This window comes from Phocoena sinus, chromosome 6 (genome assembly GCF_008692025.1).
Source record: "Phocoena sinus isolate mPhoSin1 chromosome 6, mPhoSin1.pri, whole genome shotgun sequence".
Lineage (NCBI taxonomy): Eukaryota > Metazoa > Chordata > Mammalia > Artiodactyla > Phocoenidae > Phocoena > Phocoena sinus.
Genome location: NC_045768.1, coordinates 33,331,614 through 33,356,115, shown reverse-complemented (window position 1 = coordinate 33,356,115; position 24,502 = coordinate 33,331,614). Strand labels below are relative to the sequence as shown.

The 24,502-nt window shown below is 46.8% G+C and overlaps 1 protein-coding gene across 5 annotated transcripts in view; it reads right to left on the bottom strand.

Annotated features, from left to right (window-relative positions):
* Positions 1-10,944, bottom strand: part of ANKS6 (ankyrin repeat and sterile alpha motif domain containing 6) — a 56,745-nt gene extending 45,801 nt beyond the window's left edge. For 4 of the 5 annotated variants that reach the window (XM_032635851.1, XM_032635853.1, XM_032635855.1 and 1 more), the window contains exons 1-2: positions 10,540-10,922; positions 2,764-3,260 (exon numbers count right to left, since the gene is read on the bottom strand). In XM_032635851.1, coding sequence (XP_032491742.1) covers positions 2,764-3,260; positions 10,540-10,892 — 850 coding nt within the window. In that variant the 5' untranslated portion in view covers positions 10,893-10,922. Of the gene's footprint in view, positions 1-2,763; positions 3,261-10,539 lie in introns of all 5 variants that reach the window. The other variant, XM_032635852.1, reaches the window with a different exon arrangement.
* Between the last annotated feature and the right edge of the window lie 13,558 nt (positions 10,945-24,502).

Genomic DNA, 24,502 nt, shown 5'->3' with positions numbered 1-24,502 from the left:
TGTTTTCTTCCCCACCACGGTACTTCCATCTACCGTACTATGTAACTTATTTTATTTAATACGCTTATTTCCTGTTTCTTGGCTGTCTCGCCTACAGAGGCCAGCGTCCTCAAGCGCAGGGATTAGGTCTGATTTGTTTGCTGGTGCCTAGAACAGTGCCTGGTACATAGTAGGCACTCAAATACTTGCAGAGTAACAGAATGAATGAATGGTCAATAAAAATCCATTTTGGTAGCTTCCACTCACTGCTCTTTATGTGCCAGGCACTGGGGTATGTATTTTACAGGCATTATCTTACCACAGCTCATAGGACCTCACAAGGTAAGTGCATTTATTATGGCTGTTTTATGAAAGAGGACACTGGAGTCCTGGAGGGACAATGAATACAACAAGGCCGCCCAGCCACAAAGTGGGAGAGCTGAGCCTCAAACCCTGGTCTGCTCGATGGGGAAGTCTGCTGGTAACCATGACCCAGTCCCATCAAATAGAATGACTACAGTAACAGGGGTGAGGCAGCTGCCAGCATCTCTCACGCGCTCCCTCTGGGCTGGGATGACCTCACTTGATCCTCACAGCAGTCCTGTGAGGCAGGGGGTACTCCCGTCACCCACTTATGGATGACGGAACAGAAGCTTAGAGAACGCAGGCAGCTGGTCCAAGGTCCCTTGGCCAGCACAGGCAAGGCTGGGTGGATCCTGGTAGAGGGGACCTTGGGCACGCCCACCACTGTGTCTTCCCTGCCGCACCTTGAGGAGATGAGGGCATCACCTTCCCAGGGTGCCAGGGCAGTCCCTAAGGAGGCACGTGGGGAGCTAAGACCCCAGAACGCCGGCTGGGGGAAATCTGAGGAAGGAGGAGAATAAGCAGTACGAGAGGCACAGCTCAGTGGCTACAGGCAGGGTGCAAGTTCCAGACTGTCGACTTCTAGGGTGGAGGCCTTGAGCGAGTTGCCTGATCTCCCTCACCTGCAACATGGCTGAAGCCAACCTCCCCGGGGTGGGGGTGAGGTAAGAGTCTGCCTATTGGCAGAGCAGGGACGTGAGAAGGCAGTTCCCTTCCCGATCTTGGCTACAGAGACAAACGGAACCAAAGCCTTTAAAGGAGGGCAGCAGCCTTGCGTCAAGGAAAATACCCTGTGTGAGGCTGGAGCCCTACCTTCCAACTGCAACTCTTCCCCAGGACCTAACACTGAACTGCTATTACATTCTAGCCCAAGGGCTCACACCCCAGAGGCCAGCTTATTTTCTGCTCATGACCACCTGGTAGTTGTCATTAACCCCATTTTACACAAGAGGCAAAGGAAGGCTCAGAGAGAGTTACAAGCATGCCCAGCTCCCAGCGGCCCTACAAGTGCTCCGACTGGGCGGAGTCACGTCCCCGTGCTCTTCCCATGGATTCCCTCACCTTCTGATTGTCACTCAGCTTCTAACCGGTATGTGACCTTTGACCAGCCTCTATTCCTCTCTGGACCTCACTTGTCCAATCTGCACAAAGTTAAGGTCTCCTGGCTCCAGACAGGTTTTCCTAAACTTTACTTCTTTTTCCTTTCAGTTTGGTGTTCTCTTCATTTTCACCATCTCTCTGTTGTTACAGGGTTTTTCAACATGCTTATTTCAGAGTATTTTGACCCGATAGTGTATTTCTAATAAGCATTTCCCAAATGTGCAGCATCTTTTGATCGATGGAACTTTTTTTTATTGGCCATTTGAATTTTTTTTTTAATTGAAGTGTAGTTGATTTACAAAGTGATTGACAGGACTACTGCATATTCTTTGGATGGTTCAAACCTTTCAACACTTTCAAGTCTGTTTAGCCTGTCTGTCTGACGACCTTTTCTTCCAATTTTTACCTTTCAGTCCTACGTGCTCACATGCTGCAGCCCAGCCTTACAGCCCAGGCTGTCTCAGGCCTGCCACTGAAATCAGAGCATCACAGACAGAGGGTATTGAGGCTGTGTGACTCTGCATTACACAATTCTACTGCACATGATGAACTAGAGGTTTTGAAACATATGTCCTGTAGCAGATTTGCTAAGGATTGTTTAGACATCTCTTTAAGTGCCAGAAAGATGGCAAGTTTAGACATCTCTTTAAGTGCCAGAAAGATGGCAAAAAGAAAAAAGAAACAGGATACACTAATAGGTGTTGAAAAAACACAACAGAAAAGTAGGCTAAATTTTATGTGAATTAGTCTCTGGGCACTGGTCATTGGCAACTGAGGTTAGGCACACTGTTCTAGAGCAGGGGTTGCCAAAACTACCCCTGTGCCTGTTTTTAGAATGATGGTTTTCCTGGTCACAGCCCCACCCACTCCTTGACATATCACGTAGGCTGCTTTCATTCTAGCAGAACTGAGTGGTTACGACAGAGATTGTGTGGCCCACAAAGCCTAAAATACTATATTTATTATCTGGTCCTTTACAGAAGTTTGCTGACCCATTCTAGAAGGATCTCAGAACCTCCTGCACCAGAATCAGCTGGTTAGGAAGGAGGGGCCTTGCTGTGCAGGTTTCCAGGCTCTTCTGAGAGCTACCAAATCACTCTCTGGAGGGAGGGTGGGCCAGGAACCTGCACGTGGCAGGCACCCCTGCCTGATTCTCCCCCACGGCACATCTTAAGTCCCACTACCCCGCAGGCTGGACTGCGATTTCCACATGCCCTTCTGTTTGGACACCCCTTGGCGTTTGCCATTTAAACACAATCTGGGGTCCTCTGTGAGGCCACGGCGGGACGAGGGAGTAGTTTAGCGGTGGCGCAGCCTGACCTGTCTTGGGTCTGACAGTGGTCAGCGGGTCCAGGTAGTCTGCAAGGTCCCTGTACTTGCGGTCAAGTGCGACCTCGAAGGCGGTCTTCTCCAGCACGCTGAGGTGGTCCGGGTTGGCCCCCTTCTCCACCAGCTGCTGGGCCGTTCCAAGCCTCCCGAGGAGTGCTGACAGCATCAGCGGGCTCCAGCCCACAGTGCGGGCCGCGTGGTTGGGGTCTGCACCCCACTCCATCAGCAGACGTACCACAGCCTCATGTCCGTGCTGGATTGCGGCCATTAGGGCCGTGACGTCCAGGAGCTCGTCCCTGCCGTCCCCCGCCTGCTCGCCTGAGGGTTTGTGATGGTCCACAAAGGCACCGGCTTCCAAGAGCAGCTTCACCACGCCCAGGTGGCCACCCCGAGAGGCCACGGTGAGCACACTGGCCCCCAGCCGGTTCTGGGCATTCACATCAGCACCGTGATCCAAAAGGAGGTGTGCCACGCTCACATGTCCAAATCTGCCAGGAAGATGGACAATTAGTGACACTAAACATGGGGCAGTGATGAGGAGACAGCTCATGTAATCATTTAGTTACTAACTATTGAATCATTAACTATTAAAGTTGTAATAGCTGCTTATAATCAAAGGCCTTCTTCTGCTGCCAGGCACTGTGCTGGCCCTGCATACACACCATCACAAAGGCAAGCCACTGCCCTGTCTAGTTTCCAATCCAGCTCTGCCACCCACTAGCTGCATTACCTGGAGAAAGAATTTTAGCTTCTTCGTGCCTTCATTGCCTCATCTCTAAAATGGGGATATGATTATATCTACTTCAAGGGCTGTGGAGGATTAAATGAGTTAATATATATAAATATAAAACATACATAAAGCACCTAGAACAGTGCTTGGCCAAAGGAAGCACCACATAAATGTTAGCTATTACAGTTGTAATCATTTAACCACTTTACATCACACAACAGGCCAAGGTCACCCAGCTGGTGAGAGGTGGCCCCAGGGTCGGAGCCCAGGTCTGCCTGAATCCTGCTGCCCTCCCGCTTTCCCCTACACCACGCTGCTTCCCACATCGCAGAGTTCGTGTGATTCTGCTTCAGAGCTGGGTAAGCTCCCTCTCTGTGTTCTCATTCCCCACAGGCAGGGCCCATGTCTGACTCACGTCTACCCTTCCCAGCCCCAAACACACATGCACAGAAGGTCCTTCGAGATGAGATAGCGGACCCCATGCCAAGAAGTGTGGCGTAGCCGTGGTCAGCAGAGGCGGGCGGGGGCACCTCTCGCCAGAGGCCTGCTGCCACCTTCTGGCTGGAATGTCCCCTGCTGGCGGCTGAGAATCCCATCTGGGCCAGACCCTCTCCAGGGAAGCTTGAGCGACTGCCTGGCTGGGACTCTGGGGAGACAGACACGCACCCAATACCAGGAAGAGGAAAACAGATGCCTTTTCCCAGCAAAATTTCTTCCTTCGTCTGCCGCCAGAGGGCAGAAGAGTTCTGTTTTGCAGCGTTTGGGGTTGGCGCAATCTTTCTGGGCTCAGAGCTGGAAGGAGCCTTGGACTAAAAGGAAAGAACAACAAGAAGAAAGGGGCCGGCGGCGCCAGGTTTACAAGACCGTAATGCCGGCATGAGGTCTGCATCTGCGAGGCAGCTTTTCCAATGAATCTCTTGTGGCGTTCCCCTCCTTTACGGAAGCGGTTTTGTGCTTCATCTAAACCCAGGGCCTCCCTCCTCCCTGTGGAGGCAGAGCCAAGGTTGAACTCTGTTTTGAACTTACAAATACCTTCTGGGACGTGAACCTGAACAGCACCGGGTCACTCAGCCTGCGGAGCTTGGAGGGAGAGCTTGGTGAACTGGCTTCCCCAGCTGCAGGGGAACTGGGCCTGTCTGGCCTCTTCTCCAAGAGTGGACCGAATCTGGCAAAAATGTGGAGAGCTGCAACCCCAGCCTGTCTCCCTGCCCATTCTCCATAATGATATTCCACAAACCTAAATCTCATGGCCACTCCCCCACTTCCCACTGCCCGAAAAGGCCTGCCAACTTTGTCAACCTTATTTCCTCCCAACTCCCACACTGTACTGCCATGCTCACCTGCACTCAGCAGTTATACTCCTCCCATGCCTCTGCCATCCTGCCTTTCTGACCAGAGTACCCTCCTGTCCTTGCCTACGGGTCTAAGCACACCCGTTATCCTGCTGCAGGATTCAGCTCAGATCTCACCTCCTCTGAGCTGCTTCCAGATCATCTCCCCACATCAGTTCAGGTGTCCCTCACTTGAACACACACAATCCCCTGTCCTCACCCCTCCTGATGTACCTGGGCCCTCCTTCTATAATTGTGTCTTCCTGTTAGACTGTGCACTCTCCAAGGACAAGACCCACAGTGGAGCTCAGTAAATTTTGTCGAATGAGTGAGTGAATGAACAGTTGGCATAACCACGCAGAGGCTGGTCCCCAGACAGGCAACAGAAATGGCTGAAGAATTGGTGTATCCTCCGTTGGAGTAGATAACTTTAAAAGATTACCCTATTTAGGGACTTCCCTGGTGGTCCAGTGGTAAAGAATCCGCCTTCCAAGGCAGGGGACGCAAGTTCGATCCCTGGTCAGGGAACTAAGGTCCCACATGCCGTGGGGCAACTAAGCTCACGCCCCACAACTACTGAGCTCTTGCGCCTCAACGAGAGAGCCCATGTGCCGTAAACTACAGAGCCCATGCGCTCTGGACCCCACACGCCACAACTAGTGAGAGAAAACTCACAAGCCACAACTAGAGAGAAGCCCACACGCCGCAAACAAAGACCCCACGTGCCACAACTAAGACCCAACGCAGCCAAAAAAATTTTTTTAATTAAAAAAAGATTTCTCTATTTAGTTATCAAGCATGAGATAAAATCTAGCATAATCCCTGACAGCAGATAACAGATAAAAATCCTGTCTTTATCTATTGGGTCTTAGTAAGCCCTGAGATAAACTGATAATGCCTATTTCACAGATGAGGAAACTGAAGATTACAATGGAAAGCAATAATCCAGAATCTCTCAATTTGGAAGCGATGGCGTCAAAACTTGAACCTAGACCCTAAAATCCCAAAGCCCACTTTTTCTGGTAAAACAAACTCACAAAGGAGGAAAAGCGCTGAATTTGAGCAGAAATGCTGACACTTGGAATGCTTTCTGAACTCATGAGTAGCCCAAGAGGTCATTCAATTAGGCTGAAAATATAAAAGGATTCAATGAAGGCTGAGATAATTTTGTGGATGCTAAGCTTCTAATAGGTAATTACTGAAGATAGGGAAGCTCAGGGCTTTCTGAGCAGCTGCTATGATTACCAATTAATTTCAGCAATTAATACCTGTATTGAAAGACCTGGCACACACTCCCACTCTCAAAGCCCTGGGCTGAGAGGCCAGCTCTGCCATGCTAGCAGGCGGAAAAGTGAAGGGCAGAAGAAGGAAAGTAAGGGTGAAATTAGAGCCAGAGTAAACACCATATAAGCTGTCCCTTTAGTGTTTAGCAAATTTGGCAAGTGGCTTCCTTGTGGCCAACACCAAGAGGAAAATGGTGAGTTACAGGATTCATGGCTGAGAGCAGAGGCTGGGAGCATAGGCTCTGGAGCACCTGCCTAGGTGTGAATCTGACTCTGTCTCTTACTAGCTGTGTGGCCTTGGGCAAGTAACCTAACTTCTCTGAGCCTCAATTCTTTATCTGTAAAATGGGGAAGGCAACAATACCTACTTCCTCAGATTCTGTGTGGCCTGAATGAGTTAATTCATTTGAAGTACTTAGCACAGTGCTTGACACAAACTAAGTGCTCAACAAAGGTTATCATTTTAAGAATAGGAAAAAAAACATGTATGAAACCATCTCTGATGCTAAAACACTCACAAGAGACCAAAGTGCAGTCCAGGCACAGAGCCTCTGATGGTCCTGATCCAATGACGACCTTTGGAACACCAGAGAGCTGGGAAGATAAATAGATGCTCACTTCATTGAAAGTGGTGGCTGCCAGGAGCACCATCTCTGAGGCCTATCTACTTTCAAGGAGAAAGAGCACAAGACTGGAACGTGTCGGCACACAGCCATGCGCTTGGCCGTCCTGACTCAAGGGTCAGACAAACTGTGTATCCTTTAGGAAGTCTCCCTACATATTATTCCTCAACATTGAGCTCTTGATGCAGGTTAGGCAAGCGAATGCTTGAGCACAAGCCAGCACAGACAGTCCAGATGGTCAGTATCACAAACTGAAGTCCAATAAATTTTAAAGTACCCAGGCCCTGTCTAGGCTCAGCTAAAGGTTGAATCAATTCTCATCATCTCATAGGACTATCCCATTCTACCATAGTAAATTAGAGAGTATGTCATAGCTAACGCTTCCAAAATAGCACCTGTAAGATAAATGGAGGAAAAAAGAGGAATGTAATTAGTCCAGAGCCTTTCGATTTGCAAGTGACAAAGTCAGGACACTTGGACCACAAATTCCAGCTCTTTTTACAATACCAACTTGTAGAGAAGAAGGAAAATCCTCTAAAAATGTTAAATTATTAGTTAGCAGAGTTCAGCTTAATTCTTCTGAGTCTCCTGTCCCATCAAGGTTAAATTTCATTAAATGAAATTAATCAGATGACTCTGACCATCCTGCAGAACTTGGTTAGCAGCAAAAAACTGGTGATCAGGGTCTTTGAGACACCCTGCAGCAAACCAGGTGCTGAAGTCATAAATTTCACTCAGCAAGGCCCCTGGGGCTCACTAAGGGCTCCTCGGTTCCAGGTGGGAGTTCAGAGATTAGGTGAGCGTCAGTGGCTCCCAAACCTACCATGTGGGAGAATCGTTGCTGGGGAGCCTCGTGTCACACAGAGTCCCTGTCCCTCCCCTGGGTCTTCTGAATCACAATCCCAGAAAGGGAACTCAGGAATCTGATTTGGAAAAGCGTCCCAATGATTCTGATGTATGGCCAGGTTTGGGTGTCACTGACAAAGGTGACCAGCTATAACGTGAGAGTGGTGGGCACTACTGCAGAGGCCTGCCCAGGGCTGAGAGACCAGAGAACAGGGGGGATATCATGGCAGGCTTCCCAGAAGAAGCTAAGCTGGGAGGAAGCGGGGGGCTTCACTCACTGAGGGAAGAAGGGGAAGAAGAGGTTTCCAGTACATGGTTATGGTGAGGACTCTGCGGCTGGACTCCCCAAATCTGCTGACTAGCTGAATGCTCATGAGCAGATTTTGTAATGTCAAATTCTCATTCATAAAGTGGAGACGAAATTCTTGGCACACAGTAAATGCTCAATAAACGTTAACTTAAAAAAACAAAAACAAAGAACATGCAGGGAGACACAAGAGAAGGCCTGGATGATATCATCTTGGCCTGAATTTAGGAAGCCAGGGGGAAAGGAGAAGAGAGAATTTGGGAAGAGGTCCGAATGTGAGAGCCTCAAATGCCATGCTAAGGGCTCTGACTAGGGGAGCTATCACAGGAGAGGCACAACCAAACATTCATTTCAGAAAGATCTGGAAGCTCTGCAGAGGATGGTTTACAGAAGGCACACCTGGAAGAAGAGACAGCAGTGGGAGGCCACTTATAAATGTGTGGCCTGGACTAACGCAGAGGGGAAGAAGAGATGCTAAGGCCTACACGGGTACTTGGTTGAGGACCTACCTGGAGTTTTAAAGCCTGGAAGAGTGGATGGGGCCACTAAGAGAGACAGGGAACCTCAGAAGTAAGGTCCATAGCCCAAAAGGTTTTATGGGCACCCCAGACTGCTCCGGGCAACAAATCAAGTGTCTTAAGACAAGGAGTCCCAACACACTGATAGGTGCATAAAACACTGCATCACCCATGTGAATGGGCAGCCCAAGTGTTACAACTGGGATGCGTTACCTAGGTGTGTTTACAGACTGAAATAAATACCCAAGGGCTAAGGAATGGTTAAGCAAACCACAAATGGTTAAGTAGTGCCCATGGATAGAATATCACACAGCAGTTGAAAATGATATATTTAATGACGAAAATAATGCAGAGTAAAAATTTTCCAGAAATACAAATTAAACTAGAACAACCATGTAACACTTGGAAACGAACTCAGAAATAAAACATAATCGGGTCACAATGAGAAGATTATGGGTAAGAATGTTGTGATTTCAACGCCTTTTAGAAAAATAAATGGCTCATACATATGGAAAGATGTTTCATTTCACTCAGTTTAACAAATGCAAGTCACGGCCACACTGAGATATTTTTCACTCATCAAACACAAAAATTCAAAAGTTTGATAATATACTCTGTTGGAGAGGCTGCAGAAAAAAAAGGCACTCACATACACTGCTGCCAGAAGGGTAAACTGGTTAATACTACTGTGGTCAACAGAATAATGGGCTCCCTAAAGATGTCCACATCCTAATCCCCAGAACCTGTAAATATGTTAGGTTTCGTGGCAAAGGGGAAATTAAGGTTGCAGATAGAATTAAGGTTGCTAATCAGCTGACCTTGAGATAGGGGAGATTATCCAGGTGGGCTCAGTGGAATCACAAGGGTCCTTTAAATGTGGAAGAGGGAGGCAAAGGAGGCAGAAGATGTGATGACGAAGCAGGGGTTGGAGTGATGTGATTGCTGCTGGCTTTGTAGTAAGTTGTTACAGCAGCCATAGGAAACTAATAAACCTGTATGGAGAGCAATCTGGCAATATCCATCAAAATTACAAATGACTTCTGTTCCCTCCTTGGGGAATTTCTCCAAGAAACTGGGTGGGACCTAAGTAGTTGGCTGACAGGAGTGAGAGACTTCACTGTATATCAGCGTTTCTTTATACCAGAGTTTCAAGTCCGGTTCATCCTACTTCCTGAGTACATATCAAACTCATTGCTTTGCTCTCACACCGCCATCTCTGCTCCGGTCCAGGACACCAACACCTCTTCCTGGATTGCTGCAATCCCCTCCTAACCAGCCTTTCCGATTCTAGCTCACCCCTCCTATCCATCCTCATGGTGCAGTGAAAGTGATCTTTGCAAATATAAATCTCATTCTGTCAGTTGCTCTGCCTAGAAACTTCCATTACTTCCCAGTGTCCTTAGGATAGCTCACCTTTCGCAGCCTTGCCACGGTGCATCTCCCACTACTCCCAGGCTCTCCCAGCCACAACATCGTTCTAGCAGTCCTACCAATGCCTATTTCACTTTGGCTTCCAAACCTTTGCACGGGCCTCCTATCACCCCATTCCCACCTTCCACTTCTTCCGTCCAGGTCAATTCTTAGGTATCCTTAGGTCTAGACTTGAATACATACATTATCCTTACCAGAAACCTTCCCCCGCTTCCTGAAACTGAGTCTGCTCTCCAAAAGCTCCCCCAATTTTCCCTGTGAAAGCTGTTCCTTTACCTGGCCTACCCAATGGCATGTGAGCTGCTCCAGTGGGAACTTTATCTGGGTACCGCAGCATCCCGAACGCCAAGCTAGGGTTGGTAGGTAGGTTCTTAGAAAACCTTTGTTGCAAGAAGTAATAAATGGACATTACTAAGGTTCTAAGTCTCTAAGATTCTATTTGCTGTCTCCAGATTGTGTTTTGAAAGGCCAATGTTTCTAAGATGCGGATTTTACTTTATTAAAAAGAGCGTCCACTTCTCGTCGTATCCCAAGCTACTCAAAGTTTACCATTCCAATTCTCTCGAACCAGTCCTTTACTCTTTACCTCCCGGGGCATCTGCGGGGGGCCGCCGGGCAGGTCCGGCCGCCTGAGCCCGCCCGCGCCCCGGAGGCCGCTGGACACCACCCCGGATCCCCCGGCGCCCCGGACCCCTCACCTGGCCGCCTGCATGAGCGCGCTCCAGCCGTAGTGGTTGCGGCTGTTGACCGAGGCGCCGCGTCGCAGCAGGAACCGCACCAGCTGCTCATGGCCCCCGGCCGCGGCGAACTGCAGCGCCGTGTTGCCCGCCTCGTCAGAGCAATCTACGGGCACCGGCGCTCCGGCCGCCGACCCCGCCCCGGGCCCGGACGCCTCGGGCCCCGCCGGCTCCGCGCCCGCCTCGGGCTCCGCGCCGCGCTCCGCCGGTTCCGCAGTCCCCGGCTCCAGCAGCCGCCGCGCCGTCTCCGTGTCGCCCTGATCGCAGGCGCGCAGCAGCAGCTGGAAGGCCGGGGGCAATCCGCCCTCCCCCATCGCGGCCAGCGGCCCGCGTCTGTCTGCGCCGCTGACCCAGCCGGCTCCGCCCCCGGATACCGCGCGCCGGCGCCCCCTTCCGCCCGCACGCGCGCCTACTGTGTGCCGGCCGCGTGAGGAGGGCCGGGCCGCGCGCCTACTGTGTGCCGGCCGCGCGCCCAGGGCGAGGGCACGCCTCAATCGCCGGCGTCGGGGGCGGGGGCTGGACAGCGGGTTCCGGGAAGTTTCGAGCTGCGTCCGCCGCCGAGCTCCCGAGGTTACCTTTGCGTTCTCGGCGCCCGCTTGCGTCCCTCCCCGCTGCTCCGGATACCTCCCGCCGCGTGCGGAGGTCCGAGCGGCCGTCCCAGCCCTCCTCACATTGCGAGCTCCCAAGCACTGGGCCAGGGTCTGAGTCCACGGGCTCACGGGCCTGGCCTGTGGCACGCGCCGCTGACCGCCCCCCGCCTCCCCCCGGCACCCGGCACTAACCTGGCGCCTCCTAAATGGTCGTTGACTGAATTAAGGAACAGATGCGTCCACTCTGTCCTCGCAGAATGTCCTGCCGGGCCATCAGTGCCATACTTGTCTGGGACGGGCGTTAGGCCTACAATCACCACCTGTACCTGCATCTCTCTTCGTCAGTGGTTCTTGAAGCAGCACCGTCTGGGACATTTTACAAATGCACATTTTCTCATCCCACCCAGACCTACTGAATAGGAAACCGAGTATGGAGCCCAGCCACCGGTATCTTAGCAAGTCCTCCAGGTGATTCTGAGGCACGTTAAAGTTTGAGACGCACTGTTTGATCCTTAACAGCAGTGCTGTCAGCCGCGGGGAAGGGCCGAGATGATCACCCCCAATTTACAGAGGAGGCACCTGAGGCTTAAAGAGGATGTGTCTTGCTAAAGCCCACACGACTGTCGTGTGGGAGAGCTGTGACTAGGACCCAGGTCTTCTGACATCTAGTCCAATTCTCTTTCTACTCTCAACAAGTATTTATTGAGTGCCTACTGTGTGCCAGGCACTGTTTTAGGCCCCAGAGAAGATGCAAAATAAAATCCCTGCTGTCCTGGACCTGACAGTGGAAAGAGGCTGTAAATACACAAACAAGTAAGTAACTTGTGCGTCAGATGGTGATGAGTGTTATTAAAACAATAAATAGAACATAAAAGAATCCAAGTAAATGGGTTAGAGGATGGGATGTTATTTTATAATAGGTTGGGTAGAAAAGATATCACTGAGAATGTGACATTTGCAAAGAGACCTGAAGGAATTGTTATGCTACCATTTGGAGAGGGTGCAATCCAGGCGGAGGGAAAGAGAAAGATTCTAATGAGAGCAGCCCTGCCAGCCAATTGCTTTACACTACGTTCTCATCACGATAACAGACTTTTAACATTCTGATCTGGGGTAATTGGTTTCCACAGACTGTGAGCTATGGTCCCAAAGCCTAGCAAAAAGCTAGACATATGGTAGGTGCTAGGTCATTTAACTTGACTGTTAAATGACTAAGTCTAGTATATAGAATTATAATACAGAACAAAACTTGATGAGGGCATGAGGAAGGAATAAGGGTCATGGCTTTGGCAGATCAAAGATAGTAATGCCCTTAGGATATGGACCAGCAGGGCTGGAAGATAAGGTCTTCTAGGCGAAGCGTAAAAGTCTCGAAAGTACACAGGGTTCAGGCTGCAAAATGCTTCAGTGCTAGAGATTTATTCTGTGAGTAATGGAGAGTCATGGAAAGTGTTTGAGTGTGTGAGATTCAGTAATAGAGCTAATCATTTCGGCCATGTGGGAGGTGGTACAGGCATATCTCAGAGATATTGCGGGTTCGGTTCCAGACCACTGCAATAAAGTGAGTCATGCAACTTTTTGGTTTCCCAGTGCATGTAAAATTTATGTTTACACTATACTGTAGTCTAGTAAGTGTGCAATAGTCTTTAAGAAAACAACCAAGGTAAATACCTTGTCAGATGGTGATGAATGTTATTAAAACAATAAATAGAACATAACAGAATCCAAGTAAGTGGGTTAGAGGATGGGATGTTATTTTATAATCGGTTGGGTAGAAAAGATATCACTGAGAATGTGACATTTGCAAAGAGACTTGAAGGAATTGAGCAGTCAAGTTATGCTAACATTTGGAGAGAGTGCATCATCTAAGCCCTCAGCGAGTTGTAATCTTTTTGCGATAGTAACATCAAAAATCACTGATCATGGATCACCATAACAGATATAATAATAATGAAAAGTTTGAAATATTGCAAGAATTACCAAAATGTGACAGTGACACAAAGTGGGTAAATGCTGTTGGAAAAATGGTGCTGGTAGACATGCTCCATGCAGGGTTGCCGCAAACCTTCAGTCTATAAGATGCCACATCTGGGAAGCACGATAAAGGAAAGCACAATAAAACAAGGTGTGGGGAATTCCCTGGTGGTCCAGTGGTTGGGACTCCATGAGCTTCCACTGCAGGGGGCACAGGTTCAACCCCTGGTCAGAGAACTAAGATCCCGCAAGTTGCACAACCAAAATAAATAACTAATTAATTAATTAAACAAACACTGTCACTCATTTCCACATTTGGCTCTGTTCATCACAACAGAGTTGAGGATGACTTTCTTTTGAATGTCTAATGAAGACTTGGTTCCTTGAAAATCCTGAGCAATTGCTTCCTTGTCTTATTGTATTTATTCAGGTGTCTTTTCTTATATTTTACTAACTAGTTGTTTCACTGTAAAAGTAATATACATGGTAAAAAAAAAAATTCCAACAATACAAACGGGCATAAAGCAAAAGCCTCTTTCCCTCCTCCTCTACTTTCCCACTTTCCCAGTCCTACTTCCCATAGGTAACCAATATTCACATTTATTTTATCTTTCCAAAAATATTTCATACATATTCAAACATGCACACCTACTTATAGGCATTAATCAAGGTTCTTGATTGCAAGCAGCAGAAATTAACCCTCTGGATAATTTAAGAAGAAAGGGGATTTAATACGAGGTTTTGTTCATAGCTCACAGATCCCACGAGGCCAGAGAACCAGCCCCGGAGGCCCCACAACCAAGAACAATGTCCCAAATCATGCCAGGCTGCACCCTATACCAGGATGGAGTCTGCACAGGCCCATTTTGGTGTCATCAGCTTCAGAGTCCAAGGCAGAGATGGGAGCATCTGAATGGCCTGGCCAGGTCATGTGTTTTGCCTGGCAGAAAGGGAGTTGGGAAAGTGCATTTCTAGCTTTTTCAGCATGTATAATGGGAGGTAGGCTCCATTGTGGGTGCCCCAGAAGGTAGGAGACTCTCCAGCATAGGAAGGGGGTTCCCATGCTGGGCAGCCAAAAAGGATAACAAATGTCTACTACAAATGTTCCCTCTAGAGTGGATCTGTATTGCTTACACCTGTCCTGCCTCTCCTACTTGGGGAAGAGACACCCTCTTTCTCTTCGGGAGCCTCCTTCCCCCACTCTCAGTCCACGTGGTTCAGTGATTAGCGTATGTCCAAGCTCATTCCAATTCCTTCAGTGCAGGAATTTTTGTTAAAGGTTGTCAGCTGTCAGGACGTCATAAGCCAGGCTGGGGCTCGCTCTGCCCCCACTTGAAGACAGGCTGCCTGAGAGTGAAGCACCACACAGAAGAGCAGAGACAAGTGATAGAAAAAGATGGAATCAGAACCCCCCACCCCCATTCTTTTTGGTTAGGTTTGTTTTGAGCAGGGATGTTGTCACTTGCAATCCAAGCCTTAACAAATGCATATTTTACTGTTTTACTTTTTAAAGAAGTGGATTCCTACTATGCATGCTATTCTGAATATTCCCCCGCCCTTTGTTCATTAAATAAATGGCTTGGGCATCTTTCCATGAACATAGATATACTGCATCCTTTTTTTAAAAAATATATATATTTATTTTCTTTTTGGCTGTGTCGGGTCTTAGTTGTGGTGTGCAGGCTCCTTGTTGCCAGGCGCGGGCTTCTCTCTAGTTGTAGCACACGGGCTCTCGTTGTGGCCCGAGTGCTCAGTAGTTGTGGCACGTGGGCTTAGTTGCCCTGTGGCATGTGGGATCTTAGTTCCCCAAGGAGGGATCGAACCGAGTCCCCTGCATTGCGATGCGGATTCTTAACCACTGGACCACCAGGGACGTCCCTACTGCATTCTCTTTAATTGTTGCATGTAACACCATTAAGCAGATGTACCGTAATTTATTTAATCATTTTTTAATGATGCACAATTAGGTTGTTTCCAGTTTTCTGCTCTTATAAAAAAAATTCTGCATTGAACAGCACTTGTAGCAGTCAGGTTCCCAGCAGGAGACAGCTGGCACATTTGGCTGAGGTAATGAGGACCATTTACTAAAGAACTAATTACAGACATGTGGGCAGTATTTACTAAGAGTTACAAGGGATGTTGCAGTACTCAGAGGCTGGCAACAGTAGGGAGCCATCACCACCCCAGGCCTGAAGGGGGAAAGGGAGAGAGCAGTTACTGGAATTCTGCAAGAGAGAAAACTGGAGAGATCTACCTGATAGGAGTTGGGCCTTTGGTAGAGGGATGCAGCCATCCTACGGCAACCCAGTAGGAAGCAATCCCCAGAGGAATAAAAACCTCTGACCTCATCCTCCTCCTGCCCTCTGATCTCTTGTCAATGCTCCTCATTGGCCAAACATAACTGTTAGCCTGAGGTTCAGAGCCTACTGATGTGGCCCTCACAGTCAGCCTCCCAGGGAGGAGAGACCGAGCGGGGCAAATAAAGATTCCAGCACCTTGCTGCTCAAACTCTGGTCCCCGGACCAGCAGCATCAGTACATCCTGGGAGCTTCTTAGAAATACAGCATCTTGGATCCACCCCACACCTATTGAACTAGAATCCATTTCAACACCATTCCCAGGTGATTTGTGTGCACAAAGGTTTGGAAGAATGGATCCAGCGCGTCTTTATTCATAAATCTCTTCTGCAAGTGTATCTACAGTCTTATTGTTTATGAACTCTCTTCCAGTATCTTTTCACTGATCCCTATGTTGGTTTGGGTCCTCTAAGAATCAAATGCCATAATGTTTTTTTTTCCTGGGAGAAATGCTTGTATAGGATAAAGGTGGAAGGAAGAAGAAAAGGGTAGGAGAGCCTTTGGACCCAGATGCAGGTCTGACAACTGGGAAAAGAGGGTGGAAAGGGAGGAGGCTTGGGTAGGAAGAGCTTCAGACTGCCCTGCAGTTCTGGGAATGACTCGACCAGGCTGATGGGGAGTTCCCAGGCAAAGGGAGTCTGCTAAGTCTTCCTGCATCAAACAGAAATGGCTGGGTTCTGGTGTCCCTCCCATGCTCGGTCACTGACTGGGAGAAACCAGAGGAACTGTAGCCTCAGCAAGAGTATCACGGAGGACCCGAAGGCGTAGCAGCTAGAGTCTCTTAGTCAACTGTTCTCCCTGCAGCAGGTTCTCTTGAAGGGCCGTCTGAGTGGTGTACCTCCATCACCGACACAATCCCTGTTCAACCAACATTAACTGAGTGCCTCCTGTGTGCCAGACATTATGTGTGTTGGATGATAGGGATACAGCCCCTGGCCCCCAGGGAATCCCACGTGATTGTGGAACAGGGTGGTCTGTGAGCTTTTGTTATCAATTCAGAGGAAGGTTTCAGAGTTTGAGGGTGTCACTGACAGCTTCATGGGAGTGCTTGACCACAAGTTGGGCAGAAAAACTGGGTGTGAGTTGGGTAGTTGTAGGAAAAGAGAGGAAACAGGTTGGAAAGGAGGGACAGGGGGATCAGAGACTGGTGCAATGGATTAGAAAGGAGGTAAGGAGGGTTTGGAAGTAAAATAATCTCTAAAGAGCATTTATTTACCTTAAAATATCTTCCTAGTAAGATGATAATATGTGTTGTAAAGAGTTCCAATGTTGTAGAAATACAGAATGTAAGCTTCTTGAGATCAATGGCTCTGGGTGTTTACCATCATATCCCTTGAACCTAGTACATTGCCTGCCAAGTGGTAGGTAATCAATAAATATTCGTTGAAAAAAAATGGAATGAAGATGAAAGGGCCAAAGAATCTCACTAATCAGAAATAAATATAATATGGTTAATGGTTTGGTGAATATTTCTTTAGAGTTTTTCCTTTTTATGTATTAATGTATTTTACTCAAATAGGATCATACTATCCATACAGCTCTACAACTTGATTTTCTTGACTTAACAATGCATCTTAAACACATTTGTATGTTAAACACTTAGAATTAATGTCATTCTTGTTAATGACACTGTGGTATATTAGTGTATGGACGTGCAGTACTTCATTTTATAATCTACTATTAATGGATATCTGGGTTGTTTCCAACTTTTTGCTTTTATATACAATACTGCAGTGGGCCCCGACCTTTTTGACACCAGGGACCGGTTTTGTGGAAGACAGTTTTTCCACAGACTGGGGTGGGGGGTTGCGAGGAGGATGGTTCAGCCAGTAATGCGAGTGATGAGGGGCAATGGGCAGATGAAGCTTCGTTTGCTTTGCTTTGCTTTGCTCGCTACCTGCCGCTCACCTCCTGCTGTGAGGCCTGGTTCCTAACAGGCTGAGGACCGGTACGTCCACGGCGGTGGGGGGTGGGGTTGGGGACCCCTGCAATACTGCGATAAGCTTCCTGTAAGCTTGTCTCTTGAGCACTTATGAATCTATTTCTGTTAGATAAATTCCTAGACGTGAAATTGCAGAATCAAAAGGATACGAACATTAACATCTCAAATAAATGTTGTCTAATTGCTTTCCAAAAGGTTGTACCAGTTTGCATTCCTACTGACTGGATAAGAGTGCCTGTTTATTCACATCCTTGACAACACTGGAATTAATAACCTTTTTAATCTTTGCCAATCTGATAGGTGAAAAAAATATTTTGGAGTAAGTTTAGTTTGCATGCTTTTTAAGTAGAGAAGTTGAGCATATTTCGATACATTTATAGACCATTTTAGATCTCTTTTTTGTGGGAGCTGTCTTCAAATCCTTTGGTCATTTTTATTTCTGTTTGTTCTTTTTATTTCCCTGTTGATTCACATACTGGGTAAATGTCATCTGCAAATATGTCTTTCTGATTTGTCTTCTGTCTTTTGAGTTTACATTATTTGGGGCTTTACAGAATTTAAAAATTTTTATGTAGTCAAATTTATAAATCTTTTCCATAATGGTCTCTGGGTTTTTTCATCCAGTACTTTCATCATTGCATTTTCTTATTTTTCTTTTTTTACTTTGACATTTCTAGATCATTTGGAACTTATTTTGGTGTAAGGTGTGAGGTTGGCATTTAACTTTATTTTTCCAAATGTTTATCTAGTTGCCCCAATCATTAATTGAATCAGTCATCTTTTCTCCACTAATGTTTGAAGTACCACTACCGTATAACTTATTAAGCTCTAAAAGGGATGTAATGATCGCCTGTGAAGGGAGCTAATATGACAAATCAAAAGTGCCTTCTACAGCAATCTATTTGTTGGTTGAGCAGCAGATGAGATGGTGTGGTCAAAGAACAAACTATCTCCTCAAACTAACAAGAAACCCAAGGAGAGGACAAGTTAGTCAATTTGGGAAGAGGTATGAAAAGAATTAAGGTCCCAGCTGGATTTGCCCTCTATGGATGCCAACTTAGCATCATTAATAACATTTACATAGTACTTACTCTGGGTAAGCAGAGTAACTCCTGTTACTTTACCTCTGTTAACAAACTGTTATAGTTCCAATAGCTCCCAGGTGGTACCAATGCTGCTGGTCTAAGAACCACACTTTGAGTAGCAAAGCACTAGTCATCTTCCATTTGCCCTTGCAGAAGCTCTTTCCACCCTGCTTTGTGTCCAGAGAGGCTGTCTGTGTGGACTACATCGCTCAATCCTTCCCAAAACCCTACTCTGGTACTGTTATTATCACCACTATTTTATACATGAGCACATTGCGTTGAAAGAGGTTAAGTGACTTGCCTAAGGCTGCACAGCAATCTGTGATGGGGCTGGGATTTGAGCTCAGGCAAGCGGGCTGCAAGGCTGTGTTCTTACCCACGAGGCTAAGCTGTCTTTGGTCTTTGGTCTCACAGCAGCCTGCCATTGAGGTGTGTGGTAGGAAATCCTGAACTAGGGGTCAGGAGACCTGGCCTCAGATCCTTGTTCTGCCCCTTGTATGTTGTGTGACCTTGGATAAACCACCTCACTTCTCTGAGCCCAAGTTTCCTCAGAGAAGAAACCTTGCAAGATTGTCAGTGGATAAAGTGAGATGCTAGCAGTTTACAGCACACATAGGTGCTCAGTAAGTGACAGCTTGTATCCATTACCTGGCACTTGAACCCAGGTCTTGTAAGGCCTAATTCCATCACTCTTTTCTCTGCAACTAAGCCTCTGTTGGGAAGCGTTCCAATTTGGTAAGCCGATCCAAGTTGTAATCCTTGTCTGTTTTCTAATCTGACAGATCTTAAATGTGTTGGGTGTTTGGACAGAGGCCAAAAGACACAGCTCCAAGCCTTTCCTATCACACCTGCCTTCCAGCACCAACCAGTGGACTCTCTTTTGTGCATGGAGTCACCTCCCACTAGTCTGATAGCAGCAGCAGTTCTGGGTAGGAGCTGCTTTGCATGGTTCACCTCAAACCCCATCCCCCTCCTGGAGCCCTGGGGGAGCTGCTCATGGAAGGGCCATATCCTCCAGGGAGGCCAGTAACCAGAGGCTGTGAATTGAAGCAGATGGCAAGTTAGACCCTACTCTGCCTGAGCCACCAACTTGTTCGAGACCCCACCTCCCCACTCTGTGTCTTAGGCTCCCCATCTGTAAAGTGAGAGAATCAGGCCAGACTTACGCTTCTTAACTTTTGGGCTATAGTCCCTTTGAAAATAGAGAATATTTGATAAAAAGCTTTGGACTAGCTTACCAGTTTACACATTATCTTTCTACAGGAGATACAAAACTATTTATTTCCCTGAGCTGGGCAGCAGCAAAGGGAGTTCCAGATTAACCTAAAGTATGATTTCAAATCACTGATCTCACTTTAACATCCAGGTATCCGTGTAAACATAACTTCTTCAGAGAAACCTTCCTAAACCCCTAAACTAAACCAGATTCTACTAGTATAAGTCCTTTTAGCACCCTGCAATGCTTCTTCAAAATACTTATCACAACTCTAATAAGTTAGCTTTTTATTATCTGTCCATTCCATTACACTCTCAGCACCATGATGTCAGAAGTATCTGTCTTGTGACAAAGATTCTCTCCTTGACCAAATTCTGGACAGGTTCCTCTGAGCTTTCATCTTGACTAGGGCTCAAACTTGGCCTGTAAAAACTACAGACTCTCAACACAAATGATTTCCTCCACCCGCCTCCCCTCACATTAAAAGATTTAAACACTAACATAGTTTCCAAGACTGCGACACTAGCACCCCTTAAGTGCCTGCCTGAGAAAGCTGAAGACTACCCAAACAATTTGCTGTTTGCTCTGTCCAACACCTAACCAGAGGCCCCTGACCACCCTTTTTAAGAACATTTACTAAAAAGGGCTTACAATTGTGAATCCTTTCTCTGTCCCTTTGAGATGTGTATGTATCTCCTACAATTCAGGAGTATCTTTCTCAAGGACCTGAAAGTCATTCCTTTATTTATTTATTTAAGTTTATTTATTTATTTATTTTTGGCTGCACTGGGTCTTCGTTGCTGCACACGGGCTTTCTCTAGTTGCGGCGAGCGGGGGCTACTCTTCGTTGTGGTGCGCGGGCTTCTCATTGAGGTGGCTTCTCTTGTTGTGGCGCATGGGCTCTAGGCGCGCGGGCTTCAGTAGTTGTGGCTCGCGGACTCTAGAGCGCAGGCCCAGTAGTCGTGGCTCACAGGCTTAGCTGCTCTGCAGCATGTGGGATCTTCCCGCACCAGGGCTCGAACCCGTGTCCCCCCTGCATTGGTAGGTGGATTCTTAAACACTGCGCCACCAGGGAAGCCCCAGTCATTCCTTTACAATGTGATCGTCAGGAAGGATAGGGCCTCTGTCTGCCAGTCTCAGTGGGAGGATAGAATCCTGACTTCGATGATTGCAAGCCAACAACCATATCTGGGCTAATCAGCATTTATGCTGACCAATCCTTTGTAATTTTTCATTTCCTCAGCTCTACTTAAAACTCCCAGTTACCCCTATGCAAATCAAAGTTGAATCAGTTCATACTGGACCTCCTTCCCTATTGAAATGGTATGTTACTGATTCAAATCTGTCTTTCCCATTTAACTAGTATCCAGCTTTGTTTATCATCGACAGTTGCTCATTGTAGTTTGCCTAGTCTGTAGCACAGTACCTGGCACACACGTTTAGATGCTCAGTAATATTTCCTCTTGAAATATGTTGATTAAAATCATCCAGTTGTTCCAGTTATCTACTGCTGTGTTACAAACCATCCCAAATCGTCATGGTGTAAAATAACAATCATCTTATTATGTTCATGGGTTCTGTGGGTCAGGGATTTGAAGACAGCACCTCTCTGTTCTGTGACATCTGGGGCCATAGCTGAGATGACTTGAATGACTGGGGAGGAGCCACTTTCAAGATGGCTTCTTCACTCACCTGTCTGATGCCTGGGCTGTCTAGGGTGGCTAAAGGTTGGGCTCAGCTGACCCTGTTGACTGTATTGTCTGCCTGTGGCTTCTCTGGCATGATGGCATCGGGATCGTCAGATTTCTTTCCTGGCAGCTCAAGGCTCTGAGAACAGTGGTCCCGTGAACAAGGTGGAAGCTTCATGGCCTTTTATACCTAGCCTTAGAAGTCACAGAACTTCACTTCTACCATATTCTGTTGGTTGAAGCAGTTAGAAGTCTGCCTTGTTTCAAGGGAAGGGAGTATCAAAGAATTTTCAGCCTGGTTTTAAAATCACTGTACCATCAGAGTCAGATTTGGGGAGAATTCTCTTGCAATTAATCATCTGTATCAGTGAGGATTAGACTTGGCTGCCTAAGACAGAAAACCCATAGAAACAGTGGCTTCAATGAGATAGAAGTTTATTTCTCTCTCACTAAACAAAGCCTGGAAGGAGGCCAGCAGGACTGGTTCAGTGTCCACAATGTTAGGGAACTGGACTCCTTCTGCCATCGTGTTTCACCATTCTCAGTGCATGACCCAAGGTGATTGCTTGAGCTCCAGTCTTCATAGCCACAATCCAGCCAGCAAGAAAGAAAGGTAAGGAAGTTTCCTTTAAGGACATTACTCAGAAGCCCTATTTGACACCACCACTTATAGCCCATTGGTGGCACACTTAGTCACTTGGCCATGCCTAGTTGCAAGGAGGGCTGGGAAATATAGTCTTTATTTTGGAAGACAATGGGTCCAGAGAAACAAACACATTTTTTAAAAAAGGATTCTAGAGAAGGAAAAAGAGAAGATTGGATATTGGCAGACATCTAGCAGTTTGAACCATACCTTTTTATTCTGTTCTATTTCCTGTTCTGCTACTGATCAGCTGTGGGCCTGGACAACGTACTTCCTTTGGCCTGGTTACCAAGTCCTCTGGTAATTAGAGACGAGGCTGCGATGATCTAATAAGGAAGCTCAAAGGATTAAGCAAATAAATGTGTCAATGCTCTGGTTTCAGGGAGAATAACTGGAGCCCTTTCCAGTCAGCCTCCTTTTTAATTTCCTGGATGGTTTTTCCTTGGGATTTCTAGGAGCAGATTCTGAAAACGTCCAGACTGAGTTGCTGAGGCCCTTCCAGCAAGAAGACCTAAAGAATTCATGTTTGTTACCTTTTGGGAGTAACTTTTCTCTGCACTTAACCAGGCTGTGCCCTCCATCAGGTACTTCCCCACTGAGTTCAAACAGGTGCCTACTTAAGTGAGTGTGAGACACAAAGCCAGCCATGAATTGAGCACTTACTGTGTCTGACACTGAACCAACTTCTGGGATCATAAAGTGACCACAGCCCATACTCTTAATCCTTTACTTTCTTTCTTTTTTTTTTTTTTTTTTACAAGGCCAGGGTATGAATTAAACACAACCTAATGTAGCAAGGGCTGTAACAAAGTATGATGGTGATATGGATTGAATTGTGTCCCCCCAGAAGATATGTTGAAGTCCTAATCCTTGATACCTATGAATGTTACCGTATCTGGGAATAGGGTCTTTGTTGATGTAATCAAGTTAAGATGAGATCATTAGAGTGGCCCAAGTCCAATGACCAGCGCCCTTAGAAGAAGAGTAGAAGGGACACAGAGACAAACGCACTAGAAGAATGTCATATGACCATGGAGGCAGAGATTGGAGTGATGCATCTACAACTCAAGGAATGTCAAGGATTGCTGGCAACACGAGTAACTAAGAGAAAGGTATGGAACAGATTCTCCCCTGGAGCCTCCAGGGAGAATGTGGCTCTGCTAATAAGACTTATTGCCTCCAGAACTGTGAGAGAATAAATTTCTGTTGTTTTTAGCCACCTAGTTTGTGGTAGTTTGTTATGGCAATTCTCGGAAACTAATAGACATGGTCAGTTTGATACGTCAGCTTGGCTAGGCTTTAATCCTCAGTTATTCAATCAAACACTAATGTAGATGTTGCCGTGAAGGTATTTCGTAGATATGGTTAACATTTACAATCAGCTGACTTTAAGGAAGGAGATTGTTTAGGTGGGCCTGATTTAATAAGTTAAAGTCCTAAAGAGCAGAGCTGAGATTGCCCTAGAAAATAAGAAATTCTGCCTGTGGATTGTAGCTTCTGCTTATGTCAGAGAGTTTCAGCCTGTCATTCCTGATGGCCTGCCCTATAGATTTTGGACTTGCTTAACCAGTCTCTGCAATTGTATAAGCCAATTTCTTGCAGTAAATCTCTTAATATATCTCTTCCTGCTTTTGTTTCTCTTGTGGAACCCTGAGTAATACACAAAAGGATGATGTGATCTTTAAATACGTTTACCTAAAAAACCATGGAATTGCTGAAGGCTTCATGGAAGAGGTGGCTTTTGGCAGGGTCTTGAAGGATGGGTAGGAGTTTGCTAGGTGGGGAAGGGCATTTCCAGCAGAGAGAACAGCCTATGCAAAGGCCTGGAGTGAAACCATGCCTCCCCTATCCCCCAGTGGTTGGGGATAGGCATTACAGAATTTGGAGTCACATTATGGGGGTCTCTCCAGTCAAGCTGAGGACTTCAGCACTTGTCCTGGAGGCTAGGGGTTCTCCTTTTTTTATTCTTTGTTCTATTTCTTTATTTTTTCTTTTTAAAAATTGAGATATAACTTTCATAAGTCAAGTGCATGGGTTTTAAAGAAGAACTTGATGAATTTTTACATATGTATTTATCCATGTAATCCTCACTAAAATCAAGAGATAGAATCAGGGCTGGGATTAGGGTGAGGTGAGTGAAGTGAGCTGTGCAAGCACAGGGTTAGATTTTCTGCCTTTAAAATTTTGGTATTTTGTTGTCATGGATTTTTTGCATTCATTTTGATTTTGAAAAATATTGTTTATTTTGATTACTGAGGCTTATTTGGCCCACACTTCAATTTTCCGCCTTGGAGAGAATCTCATGCCTCACTCTAGTCTGGACCCTATTAAATATTTCCGGCACCCCTGTGGCTTCCTCATTCTCCCAATCCTCCCAAAGGAAACCTCTAGCCAAGAACCGGGCTACTTAACATGAAGGGATGGCCTGG